The sequence below is a fragment of the Zootoca vivipara genome, chromosome 7 (assembly GCF_965207765.1).
Source record: "Zootoca vivipara chromosome 7, rZooViv2.hap1.1, whole genome shotgun sequence".
Taxonomy (NCBI): Eukaryota; Metazoa; Chordata; class Lepidosauria; order Squamata; family Lacertidae; genus Zootoca; species Zootoca vivipara.
The window spans coordinates 68,478,891-68,492,939 of NC_142590.1; the positions used below are offsets into that span (position 1 = coordinate 68,478,891).

General features: G+C 45.4%; 1 protein-coding gene across 1 annotated transcript; it reads left to right on the forward strand.

The window, feature by feature from the left end:
• Nucleotides 1-5,787: 5,787 nt before the first annotated feature.
• LOC118089554 (trace amine-associated receptor 9-like) lies at nt 5,788-9,439 on the forward strand. Its single transcript, XM_035124351.3, has one exon. It carries the CDS (start codon nt 6,914-6,916, stop codon nt 7,985-7,987), a length of 1,074 nt encoding a protein of 357 aa, XP_034980242.3. The 5' UTR covers nt 5,788-6,913; the 3' UTR covers nt 7,988-9,439.
• The last annotated feature ends 4,610 nt before the right edge of the window (nt 9,440-14,049 follow it).

A 14,049-nucleotide genomic window follows, 5' to 3' on the forward strand; every position in this document is an offset into this window, starting at 1 on the left:
GGGTCCCCCAAAACCATGGCAGGGGAAGGGAAGCTTTCACACTTTGCCCCTTCAACAGTGCAGATAAGAAATGGCTCTTCCCACCAGCTGCACCCCTGTGACCCCCACAGGTGGCTATTTTATTGTGAGTGTACTCTGCAACATGGCCTTCCCACAATAATAGTGGTGGAGGATTTATTCTGCTTTAGTCTGGTGTCCAGTGCGTCTCCATTGCTATCACAATACTGCTATCTAGAGAGGCTACAGTGCAATGAAACTGGTTCAAAAACAAACCAGAACATTTGAGGCATAAATAGTTATAGGATTTAAGCAGGATATGCACTGATTGGAAATGAAAGTGTGTGACTGCCCTAACACTTTTTCAGGTGCTAACTTTATTGAAAACTGGGTCACATACAGCTGCAGCATGAGCAAAAGCCATCATGAACACACAGTGAATACGATGTCCGGCCAAAGCCAGACATCTAGATCCCTGATTCAAGACCAACTACGCTTCCCTCAGGCTCCAGAGAGGGTTGATAACAGTGCTGGGAATGCAGAGTGTGTGGAGAAATCTTCTCAGGCTTTTCATTCAAGGATAGAGTGAAAAGATTAAGCAGGATGAAATGATGTCAAGTACTGTGTCTTATTATTATCAGTTATTATTGTCAGTTACTCTGAAGTTCATGCTGTTCTCTGTCCAAATGGAAGGCTTGCACTTCTTGTTTCTGAAGGATTCGGAGAGGATTCACAAACACTTGATAGATGATCACTTAACCAAGTTATATTGGAACTCTAAAGTGAGCAACTTATCTTTTACTGTGAGAGATTATTTATGTCTGGACGGCCAATGTTATAGGAGAAGGATTTGTGAAGGATCTACAGATCATCAACACATTTTAACCACCAGGAGATGAATAGACTTCTTTGAGAGACATAATGAGGACAAGGACTAATCTCTTACTGAAACAGCTTCTGTTGGTGGAGAAATGTGATAAACAGGGAGAACTTTTAGTTTTAATATGAAGTGTCTGTTACCATTCTGGGAATTTCTGGCTTGTTTAAACTATTTGACACCTTACCAGACCCTGCCTAACTTTGCAAATTGCAAATACGCAAGCGGTTTTCTTGCTACCTCACTACCGTAGGAGGAAAACTAGCAACTGGGGAAAGAGTTAAATATACCCCTCCCACCCACTCAAAACACCTCCACTTTTCATGTCAGAGGTAAAAACTTGCTTGTAGACCAGATGCACCAGCAAATGAAAGCAACACCCACTCAAGGTATGGAAGGAAATTCAAACCCAAAGAGTGGGAGGACTGTGTTGCACAGCAGAAAGCAATGATTTAGCCCTGTATCTGCTTCCTTGCTGTAAACATCTAGGGATATTTTCATTTCATGTTTTACTGGTAGATGGGGGAGGGATGCAATGTATGTGTTATCAGATAAATATCTGGCATGTGGCTCCTTTGAGAGAAGCAGCTATGACCCAGGAGAGGCTGGGTTCTACTCATTGCAGGAGAGGCTGGGTTCCATTCATTGCAGGCACCCAGGCCACATTAGAAATAAAGTCTGGTTAACCACCAACTCACCTTGCAGTGAATTTTTACATGAGAACAGACCAAGACAACACATGCAGGGCATCTCTTCAAAGAGAGGACTCCTCCCAAGAGAAGGCTGGGCACAGGGGGCCACCACATCATTCATTTTCCTTAGAAATCTGAGGATGGGACAAACAGGCACTCACTAGAAACGCACCTTGGCCCATCTGCCATGGATGCTTCAGCTGAGATTCCTGCATTGCAGCGGGTTGGACTAGTTGACCCTTGGGGTCCCTTCCAACTCTAGGATTCTCTACCGCCTCACCGCCACCTCCCGACATGGCCACTGTGTATGGAGAAGCGTCTCTTCGGTTCTCAACCGAAGGGCAATTTGGGAAGGGAGGAAGAGACGTAGCAATGTTTATGACAAATGGGGTTTAGCATTAGCAATAAATCTCCAGAACGTACGGACCTGGTCCTGTACTAAAAAGCGTTGCAAGGACTGGTCTTCGAGAGGTTTCTTTTGTCCAACGAATTTTACGGGGGGGGGGGGAGGAAACCGGTGATTGATCGTAGGATGAGAGCGACAACCCTCCACGACGCCCCTGTGGTCTCCTGGGAAGCAGCGCTGCATAACGGAACATTGCGTTCCGCCAGCCAATGTAGGGCACGCCCTTAAGAGCACCCACACGCACGCGCTCCCAGAAGAAACTGACCCTGATGTGTGGAGTAACACCCATTCCCCTCGCACACCCCCTCTGCCCAAGCTGGAGCCGGCGAGTGCGGGGGAAATCCCCAGCACTGCAAATAATCTCGCCCAGAATCTCGGGAGCCTTGTTTCGCGCGTCTCCAGTCTGCAGTTCCCCTCGCCTTTTGCTCGCTTAGGTGAGAGACGCAGGGAGCGCCCGATGGGGCAAGAGCTGTCCGCAACCCAGTCCCAGGAGGCGGGAGGCGTCGCCAAAAGTGGCTACGCAAGAAGACCTGGAAACTCAGGCGCGTGGGTTAGCTTTGGCTGAGCAGCCTAAGGACTGGAGAGCAGAGAAGGCTGGACATATTCAATCTGGAGGCGCATGGCGAATGTTTCCAGCAGCATCCTCCTTTTTGGAAACTCCAGGAACCTGTTGCATGGATTTTCGGGTAACCACATTTTGGGGTTGCAGAAGAGAGGCTATTTGTCGCGGGAAGCGTCTCGCTGGTCTCTAGAGTAACCCCCGGAGCGCCGCTTCTTCGCCCCAGGACGGGAGCGCTGCGAAGTCCTGAAGTCCTGGGGGAGGGAGACAGTTGTCCTGAAGGTAGGAGTCTATCAAATGCTGAAGATGATCATCCAAATGTCAAGGACCAAATGGAGCAAGCAGCATGCAGACCTAGTGGTGGGACGAAAATATCCTTAAATAAGAGACATGGGGGAATGATCAACGGTCTTCAATGTCTGTATACTAATGCACAGAGCATGGGAAATAAACAAGATGAACTTGAGCTCTTGGTACAGCAAACTAAATATGACATAATAGGCATCACTGAAACCTGGTGGGATGAGTCTCATGACTGGAATGTAGTAATAGAGGGATACAATCTATTTAAGAGAAATAGACCAAACAGGAAAGGAGGAGGAGTAGCTTTATATGTTAGGGATATGTATACCTGTGAAGAGATCCAGGATTTAAAACTTCAAAGCCAAATTGAGAGTATCTGGGTCAAAATTAAGGGAGAGAAAAACAACAGTGATCTCATTGTGGGAGTTTACTATAGATCCCCAAGCCAAACTGAGGACACAGATGATGCCTTCCTGGAACAGATGGCCAAGCATTCCAAAGGAAGTGAGATAGTAGTAATGGGGGATTTCAACTATCCTGATATTTGTTGGATGTCAAACTCAGCCAAGAGCATAAGGTCGAACAGATTCCTCACTGGCCTTGCAGACAACTTCATTGTCCAGAAAGTGGGAGAAGCAACAAGAGGATCAGCCATTTTAGATCTGGTCCTAACCAATAGTGATGACTTGGTTAGTGGGGTAGAAGTGGCAGGATCATTAGGTGGGAGTGACCATGCTCTTCTGGAGTTTATTATCCAGCGGAAAGGAGCAACCAAGCATACTAAGGTCCAAATTCTAGACTTTAAGAAAGCCGACTTCAGAAAACTTAGGGAAACGCTGGGTGAAATCCCATGGACAGTAATACTAAAAGGGAAGGGAGTTCATGATGGTTGGGAGTTTGTTAAAAGGGAGATATTAAAAGCACAACTTCAGGCAATACCAATGAGACGGAAACATGGAAGGTGCCTAAAGAAGCCAGGCTGGCTATCTAAAGAACTTTTGACTGAGTTAAGATTTAAAAGGGATATGTACAAAAAATGGAAAAGGGGGGAAATCTCCAGAGAGGAATTCAAACATATAGCCAGCACGTGTAGAGACAAAGTCAGAAAAGCTAAAGCACAGAATGAACTCAGGCTCGCTAGAGAGGTTAAAAGCAACAAAAAGGGCTTTTATGGGTATGTCCGTAGCAAAAGGAAAAACAAGGAAACAGTGGGGTCACTCAGAGGAGAAGATGGTGAAATGCAAACAGGGGACAGAGAAAGGGCAGAACTCCTCAATGCCTTCTTTGCCTCAGTCTTCTCCAAGAAAGAAAACAACGCCCAACCTGAAGAATATGGAGCAGATGATTCAGCAGGGGAAACACAGCCCAGAATAAGTAAGGAGGTAGTACAAGAATACTTGGCTAGTTTAGATGTATTCAAGTCTCCAGGGCCAGATGAACTACATCCAAGAGTATTAAAAGAACTGGCAGAGGTGATTTCAGAACCACTGGCAATAATCTTTGAAAATTCCTGGAGAACAGGCGAAGTTCCAGCAGACTGGAGGAGGGCAAATGTTGTCCCTATTTTCAAAAAGGGGAAAAGAGAGGACCCAAACAATTACCGCCCAGTCAGCCTGACATCAATACCAGGAAAGATTCTAGAGCAGATCATTAAGCAAACAGTCTGTGTGCACCTAGAAAGAAACTCTGTGATCACTAAAAGTCAGCACGGGTTCCTGAAAAATAAGTCATGTCAGACTAATCTGATCTCATTTTTTGACAGAATTACAAGCCTGGTAGATGAAGGGAACGCTGTGGATGTAGCCTATCTTGATTTCAGCAAGGCCTTTGACAAGGTGCCCCATGATATTCTTGTAAAGAAGGTGGTAAAATGTGGGCTAGACAATGCTACCATTCAGTGGATTTGTAACTGGCTTACTGACCGAACCCAAAGGGTGCTCATCAATGGCTCCTCCTCATCCTGGAGAGTAGTGACTAGTGGGGTGCCACAGGGTTCTGTCTTGGGCCCAGTCTTGTTCAACATCTTTATCAATGACTTGGATGATGGGCTTGAGGGCATCCTGAGCAAGTTTGCAGATGACACCAAATTGGGAGGGGTGGCTAACACCCCAGAGGACAGGATCACACTTCAGAATGACCTTAACAGATTAGACAACTGGGCCAAAGCAAACAAGATGAATTTTAACAAGGAGAAATGTAAAGTACTACACTTGGGCAAAAAAAATGAAAGGCACAAATACAGGATGGGAGACACCTGGCTTGAGAGCAGTACATGTGAAAAGGATCTAGGAGTCTTGGTAGACCACAAACTTGACATGAGTCAGCAGTGTGATGCAGCAGCTAAAAAAGCCAATGCAATTCTGGGCTGCATCAATAGGAGTATAGCATCTAGATCAAGGGAAGTAATAGTACCACTGTATTCTGCTCTGGTCAGACCTCACCTGGAGTACTGTGTCCAGTTCTGGGCACCACAGTTCAAGAAGGATACTGATAAGCTGGAACGTGTCCAGAAGAGGGCAACCAAAATGGTCAAAGGCCTGGAAACGATGCCTTATGAGGAACGGCTTAGGGAGCTGGGTATGTTTAGCCTGGAGAAGAGAAGGTTAAGGGGTGATATGATAACCATGTTCAAATATATAAAAGGATGTCATATAGAGGAGGGAGAAAGGTTGTTTTCTGCTGCTCCAGAGAAGCGGACACGGAGCAATGGATTCAAACTTCAAGAAAGAAGATTCCACCTAAACATTAGGAAGAACTTCATGACAGTAAGAGCTGTTCGGCAGTGGAATTTGCTGCCAAGGAGTGTGGTGGAGTCTCCTTCTTTGGAGGTCTTTAAGCAGAGGCTTGACAGCCATCTGTCAGGAATGCTTTGATGGTGTTTCCTGCTTGGCAGGGGGTTGGACTGGATGGCCCTTGTGGTCTCTTCCAACTCTATGATTCTATGATTCTATGAAGTTGGCGCAGGGACTCTCGCCAAGGGTGCCTTGAACTTTGAGGCGGCCGTCCGGCTAGCTATGCTGGGAGAGGCGGAGGAAGCAAACAGCCCGGAGCTGCGCACAGCGCCGCAAAGCTTGAGAGAGCGAACCGGGAGCCTTACAGGCTGATGGGTCTCCCAGTTTGTGCTGGTTTTTTCGCGCACGTTCCTTCCAGAAGAGCGGAACCACTTCGGAGCGCATCTGAATGGCAACTCCAGGAAAGGGCCCGAGGATTGCTTTGTTCCTTTGCTTTGTTTTGAGGAGGAGGCTGTGCAGATAATCCGCGTAAAGACTTCTCACTGATGCGAGAAATTGCCAGCATGTGAATCTATGGCGGAACGTTAAGATTCGCCCTTTCCTTGCTTTTACTACGCTGGAGGCTGCTGTAACACTAATAGGTCTAGGCACGGGAGGTTCTCCTCTTCAAGAGAGGGAGAAGCGAGCGATAGTTTGTGGGATAGCTGCAACCTATGCAACCTACCTCTCATAGTATTATCCCAGGGCAAATATCACCTGAATGCTTCAAGGGCTCTCATATAAGATTGGTGACGAGTCTGTTATTATATTTGTGTGCGGGTGTGCAAGGTGTGTCTGAGAGATGTTTCTGCAAAGATCTGAGGGTTTGTGTGACATTGCAGTATCAACTCCTGTGTTTTGAACAAAGTGATGCAAGATCACAGTATTTGCAGATGATCTTTAAATAATTATTTGCTTGTGTGAACTATGCACTACTATGGTTAGACTCCTGTGTGTGTGTGTGAGAGAGAGAGAGTGAGTGAGAGGGAGGGAGGGAGGGAAGGAACTTGTTACAGTAGATTGTGTGGGAGCCTGACTGGCACCTCAAGCTTTTTCCTGTGTGGATCTGCACTTCACATCTTTGCGGGCACAGCAGTCCATCCTCCATTTGTGAATAGGCTGCAGTTTGACCCGGACTTCCACTCAAATAGTTTGTGCTGCTATTTCTTGCAAACTCCGCTTCTGGGAATTCAGTATGGAGAAAGCACCCTGTGAAGCACCTCCCATGGAATTTCAGAGGTGAAGAAACCTTAGCCTGTAACTTTTGTAGCTCCCTGCTTGTCTTAGGAAGAAAATACAACCTGGTCAATGTTGGGAAACAGCAGTGGCAGGAGCCCCAATTGCACAGACTGGAGCCAGGCCTCTGCTGGGGACATCTGCAAGCTGTTCCTCATGGTCCTCCTGGTGGTGTTGATCAGCCTCGGCAATCTGGTGAGCCTCCTGGTTTTCTTCCGTGTCAGGCAATTCAGAACCTCCCAAGGCTACCTGAAAGCCTCCTTGGCCCTAGCTGACTTGGCGGTGGGGCTCATCGTTGTGCCTTACTCAGTTTACAGGGAGGTGAACAGGTTGACCTGGGGGATGGAACCAGAGACGGATAAATATGCTTGCTTCATCACTGGGCCCATCTTTGCAGGCTGCACCTTTGTCTCGATCAGCACCATCTTTCTGCTCTCGGTTGAGAGGAGTGTAGCTGTGCTGAAGCCTCTGCACAGGAAAGCAGTGATCACCAAGCGCAGGACTATTTGGCTCATTGTGGCCTCTTGGGCCATGAGCTGCTGCTTGGCAGTGGTGCCCTTGCTCTCCAGCCCTGATATCACCTTCCAGTACAATGCCTGCAGCAAGATGTGCAACTATGCCTTTCCAACAGACAAGCCGCCTGAATCCCATTGGAATATCATGCTACTGTACCCGGTCTTTGATTTCTCAGTTTTGAGCGGGACCTTTGCGATCAATGCAATCACCTTTGCAGCCGTCCACCAATACTGCAAGAAACGGAAGCAACTGGGAGAAGAGGCACAGGGCGGTAGCAACCAGGTCTCCTTCTCAGACATTACTGCTGCCAAGACCATTGGCATTCTGACTTTTGCTTTCTCCATTTCCTTCCTCCCCATTGCGGTATTTGTTGTGGGGTCAGTAGTGGGATACCAGTGGTGCAAGTTCTCCTTCTACGCCTTCTGGATCCTCACTTCCAACAGCTGTTGGAACGTGGCCATCTACAGTGTTTGGGATCCCAAGTTCCGCCAGGGGGTTCGGGAGCTGTTCAACAAGCCGGTGCTGATATCGACCTCTCAGGATGCCGCCTGTTCACAGGAGGAGCACAGCTCTGCCCCTGCCTGTGTGGCAATCCTCAAGAAGATGTTCCGCCCAGAAAGCAACCAATAGCACAGTTGGTGTCTGCCGTTTTGTTTAGGGTGGCTGTTGTGTTGGGATGTGCAGTCCTTATTCTATTCCACTGCAAGCTCCTTTGTGGACAGGGCTGGCCAGAGATATTTTGCTGCCTGGGGTAAAGGATGAGATGGCCCCCTTATTTCCATGTATGGAATTGACAATTGAACATTGGCTCGTTTAAGGAGTGTAGGACGGATCAAACAGCCTACACATCTCTGCCTCCAACGTATCACTGTCACCCTCTGTCCAACTAAATCTGCTGCCTGAGGTGGCCACCTCACTCTCCCTAATGATGGAGCTGGTCCTGTTATCTTTTAGAAATGTGCACTTCTCTTGAAGCGCCAGACTTTTGCTTGGATGCGTTGGACTGTAACCTCCTGGATTTCATAGAATAAATGCTGCACAGATTTATGGGCATGAATTATAATGCAGACTGCAGAAGCATGCTGCTCTCTCAAAAATTGTTCTAAGTAAGTTCTGGTTTACATAAATAAGCAGAGGAAAAGGGATAGAACAGAGCCTTAAAAAAAAAAAACCCCACAGAACACAGATATCTCTACAGAGCAGAATATATCTTCTCTGCACAAACTTGGAAAATGGCCCTTTGTAGATCCAAGTCCAAGGAAAACAACAATACAATTACCAAACATGGCCCTTGGGTGCAGCTATTGCTTGTTGTATTATCACAAATATGGTTATGGTATTTCAGTATGCAACATATAAAATTCACTCAAACTCTAAATGTGCGCGTTCTGCAAAGATCATGGATACAGTACTCTTAAAAATGGAGCACTGCTTGCAGAGACTTAAGATAACATCCTTTATTCTGGGTTAATTAAATCAAAACAACTACGTTTCTTCTTTATGGTTTTGTACTCAGAATCACTATTGGAAATTAACATGGCCATATTTAAATAGGCATTGAAAGAATAGGAAGCTGGCGGTCTTGATAAAGCAAAGTTGCCGGACCACCAACTTGGAAGGTTTTGCAAGCAATGTGCCACTTGTGTTCAGCAATATAGAAGAGTAAGGTTTCAATTACCCTGATCATATGTTGAAGTATTTGTTAAAGTGGATTGGGGGCAGCTTATCTGTATTACATGGTTGCTGTTACAAAAAATGTTGATGTTGAAAAGATGGGAAGTTGTAATACGTGACAGTGATGTAATATTAAGGAGACGATTAAGTGATAGACTGAATAACTGTTTTGTTGATAGACCTTTCATCCGGCATTCACCAGGCTTGGTGGATGTTTACAAAGGCTCTCACTCTGTGTAATCCTCTGTTATGACTTTTTTTCCTATTTGGCTGCTTTAAAAGAACTGCAGTATTTGTTGTATGAGGCTATCTTGATAACACACACCAATCTGAATGTACTCATTGATGATGAATTTCCCTTGGTTAAATAGAATGCTACAAAAATAATAAATATTGTTTGCACAATCATTTTAAAAGCATTGCCTCAATGAAAAGATGCACACAGTTCATTTACGGCAGGAATGGAGAACCTGTAGTCACCCAGATGTTATTGGGCTCAACTCCTATTAGCCCCAGCCAGCATGTCCAATGGTCAAGAAGGGCCATAGGTTCCCAGTCTGGTCTCTGATTTTCAACAGCACTTGAATAGTCATCAGCCCTGAAAGGGATAGCTTCAGGAAAAGCAGCTTTGTTCCAGCTAGGTTGGAAACACACTGGGCAAAAGCAATATCTTGTTATCTGAGCTACCTGGATTATGTAAGTTTTGAAGTAGCATTGGTTTGTGCTGGTTATTGACTTAGCTGTCATTCTTTCTCAATATGTATGTTAGTATACAGGCAACAAACAAACCAATAAATCAATAGAAACCAATAATAACAATAGTTTACAATTATACCCAATTTAAAATAACTGCCAACCCCAACTAAACATTTAACCAACCCCAACCCAACAAAAACAAGAGGAACCAAAGTTAGAACTGTTTAAAACATTGTAAAACATTTTAGCCAGTTGCTGCAACCCAAGACTCGTTCCAGCAATTGGATTGCCTTACTGTACTGCATTTTGTTTCAGTATCTGCCAAAAAATATAGGAACAGAAAACAATTGAGGAGAGAGCGCATACAAGCCATGAGTGACAGATTGAAGTGGGTGAAATAGAAGCTTTCAGCCTAACACAATAAATCAATTTTATTGTTTCCTTGTTCTTCCTTTTGCTATGGACATACCCATAAAAGCCCCTTTTGTTGCTTTTAGGCTTGCCAGAGAGGTTAAAAGCAACAAAAAGGGCTTTTATGGGTATGTCCATAGCAAAAGGAAGAACAAGGAAACAGTGGGGTCACTTAGAGGAGAAGATGGTGAAATGCAAACAGGGAACAGAGAAAGGGCAGAACTCCTCAATGCCTTCTTTGCCTCAGTCTTCTCTTTTGGAAACAATGCCCGACCTGAAGAATATGGAGCAGATGATTCAGCAGGGGAAACACAGCCCACAATAAGTAAGGAGGTAGTACAAGAATACTTGGCTAGTATAGGTGTATTCAAGTCTCCAGGGCCAGATGAACTGCATCCAAGAGTATTAAAAGAACTGGCAGAGGTGATTTCAGAACCACTGGCAATAATCTTTGAAAATTCCTGGAGAACAGGCGAAGTTCCAGCAGACTGGAGGAGGGCAAATGTTGTCCCTATTTTCAAAAAGGGGAAAAGAGAGGACCCAAACAATTACCGCCCAGTCAGCCTGACATCAATACCAGGAAAGATTCTAGAGCAGATCATTAAGCAAACAGTCTGTGAGCACCTAGTAAGAAACTCTGTGATCACTAAAAGTCAGCATGGGTTTCTGAAAAATACGTCATGTCAGACTAATCTGATCTCATTTTTTGACAGAATTACAAGCCTGGTAGATGAAGGGAACGCTGTGGATGTAGCCTATCTTGATTTCAGCAAGCCCTTTGACAAGGTGCCCCATGATATTCTTGTAATGAAGCTGGTAAAATGCGGGCTAGACAATGCTACCATTCAGTGGATTTGTAACTGGCTTACTGACCGAACCCAAAGGGTGATCATCAATGGCTCCTCCTCATCCTGGAGAGTAGTGACTAGTGGGGTGCCACAGGGTTCTGTCTTGGGCCCAGTCTTTTTCAACATCTTTATCAATGACTTGGATGATGGGCTTGAGGGCATCCTGAGCAAGTTTGCAGACGACACCAAATTGGGAGCGGTGGCTAATACCCCAGAGGACAGGATCACTCTTCAAAATGACCTTAACAGATTAGACAACTGGGCCAAAGCAAACAAGATGAATTTTAACAAGGAGAAATGTAAGGTACTACACTTGGGCAAAAAAAAATGAAAGGCACAAATACAGGATGGGTGACGCCTGGCTTGAGAGCAGTACATGTGAAAAGGATCTAGGAGTCTTGGTAGACCACAAACTTGACATGAGTCAACAGTGTGATGCAGCAGCTAAAAAAGCCAATGTAATTCTGCATCAATAGGAGTATTCTGCTCTGGTCAGACCTCACCTGGAGTACTGTGTCCAGTTCTGGGCACCACAGTTCAAGAAGGATACAGACAAGCTGGAATGTGTCCAGAAGAGGGCAACCAAAATGGTCAAAGGCCTGGAAACGATGCCTTATGAGGAACGGCTTAGGGAGCTGGGTATGTTTAGCCTGGAGAAGAGAAGGTTACGGGGTGATATGATAGCCATGTTCAAATATATAAAAGGATGTCATATAGAGGAGGGTGAAAGGTTGTTTTCTGCTGCTCCAGAGAAGCGGACACTGGATTCAAACTACAAGAAGATTCCACCTAAACATTAGGAAGAACTTCCTGACAGTAAGAGCTGTTCGGCAGTGGAATTTGCTACCAAGGAGTTTGGTGGAGTCTCCTTCTTTGGAGGTCTTTAAGCAGAGGCTTGACAGGCATACGTCAGGAATGCTTTGATGGTGTTTCCTGCTTGGCAGGGGGTTGGACTGGATGGCCCTTGTGGTCTCTTCCAACTCTATGATTCTAATTACTTATAGGAGAGGGAGGTTCTTGGTTAACAATAAATACTTGAAGTATTCTTCTTGATTTGCTTGTACAAAGCTTATATGGTGGTTAGACTATGTCCGGCCTTTATCGAGCAATTGTTCTGATTTGTTTAGAGGGTAGTTTATACTATAATCAGCATTCTTCTAAATTTGCTTGTGGGATATTTACACGTTTTCCCATTAATTATTTGTTCATTCCATACTTTCCAATGCATTTCCTTGCTGCTTTCCAAACCGCAAGAAAGGGGGGATTTGTTGTGCACTTTATCCACTTTAATCGCACATAGCTAAAGTTCCGGTATGCACTGAAATCCTTCCCACAAAATACTGGCAGTCTGGAAACAGCCTTGGTGCCAATGGAGAAACAGAGAGCAATGTCTAGGAGAGCAATACCTCACCTCCCCAGTCCAGATTCAGGGAGCAGAGCAGGTGGCAGTACCTGGGCCAGGAGAACAGGATCTCTCTCCTGCCTACAGTTATTTCTGCAGACAGCTGGCTCGATAGCAGTAGGAATCCACATCTGTGGGAAGGGTGCCTCAAAGGAGGGGTTGCTCTTTGCCAGGACATCTAGAGTTCCTTATACAGTGGAACCTCGGGTTAAGAACATAATTCGTTCCGGAGGCCTGTTCTTAACCTGAAACTGTTCTTAACTTGAGGTACCACTTTAGCTAACGGGGCCTTCCGCTGCTGCTGGGCCACCGCCGCACGATTTCTGTTCTCATCCTGAAGCAAAGTTCTTAACCCGAGGTACTATTTCTGGGTTAGCGGAGTCTGTAACCTGAAGTGTCTGTAGCCCAAGGTACCGCTGTATAATGAACTGATAAAGGTGTAGCAATTTGTACAGAACAGACGACACTTACTAAAATCTCAATACAGTGGTACCTCGGGTTACAAACGCTTCAGGTTACAAACTCCGCTAACCCAGAAATAGTACCTCAGGTTAAGAACTTTGCTTCAGGATGAGAACAGAAATCGTGCTCTGGCAGCGCGGCAGTAGCGGAAGGCCCCATTAGCTAAAGTGGTACCTGAGGTTAAGAACAGTTTCAGGTTAAGAACGGACCTCCGGAACGAATTAAGTTCTTAACCAGAGGTACCACTGTAATACCCTTTATACTACTAATAATATTAATACCAAAAACAAAAATGTGGCAAGCTTCTGGGTTCTCCATAATTCTCAGTTGGGCATTACAACAAAGCAGAGGGTGAGTGGGACACAGAAAAATGGGGGGGGGGATACAAAAAATGGGCAGCTGTAGCCATGAGGTCGGCTTGTAAGTCTCAGACTTGTAGGCTGACTAAGTTTTTCCTAGGTGCTGCAGACTCTGGGATAAAGAATTTTCTACAGGAGCCATTGAAAACAAAATGGAACATTGCCAAGTTACAGTACAAAAACCAAACCACAAAAATGATGCTCCACTGGTGTGACTGAAAGATGCTGCATTCCCTACTTCGGGCTTTTCTAGACACAAAGTTGCACGTGACACAATTCCTAAATATGGGGTTGTTAATTCCCTGCAATGACGCCAATCTCAAGATAGAAGATAGTCCATGTGGTCAACTGGCTGTCTCTGCTTGGGGTTACAAGTCTGGGTGATGTAGATAAACATACTGCAAGTTTCTTTCCACTCTGGGTATTTGAAGCACGCCTGAAAGCAAACTAAGCATATGCCAAACTTCTGTAAAATTAGAATAAAAGGGTGATATTCAATAAATGGACTTCTTCTTTCCCCCTGGGGCTCCCAAAGCTCCTTCTGGAGGGTCCCCAAAACCTCTGCAGCATATGCGGGAGGGAAAAAAATCCATTCTGCCTATTATGTCTGTTCTACTGGCAGATGGGCACCTCTGATTTTCACCCACTGTGTATTTCGTTAAGCTTACATCTGGCTTGTCTGAGTTTCTAAGAGATCTCTAGGTGGTCAGCTCTAACTGGTTGAACAGAACGTTACCTGTTGGAAGAGTTTCAAAGGAAATCCAACACCTGAATTCTCCCTCACTTTCATCAGTCAAGGAACACCAGAGTCTGAAATATGAGAGTGTGTGCATATTTGGG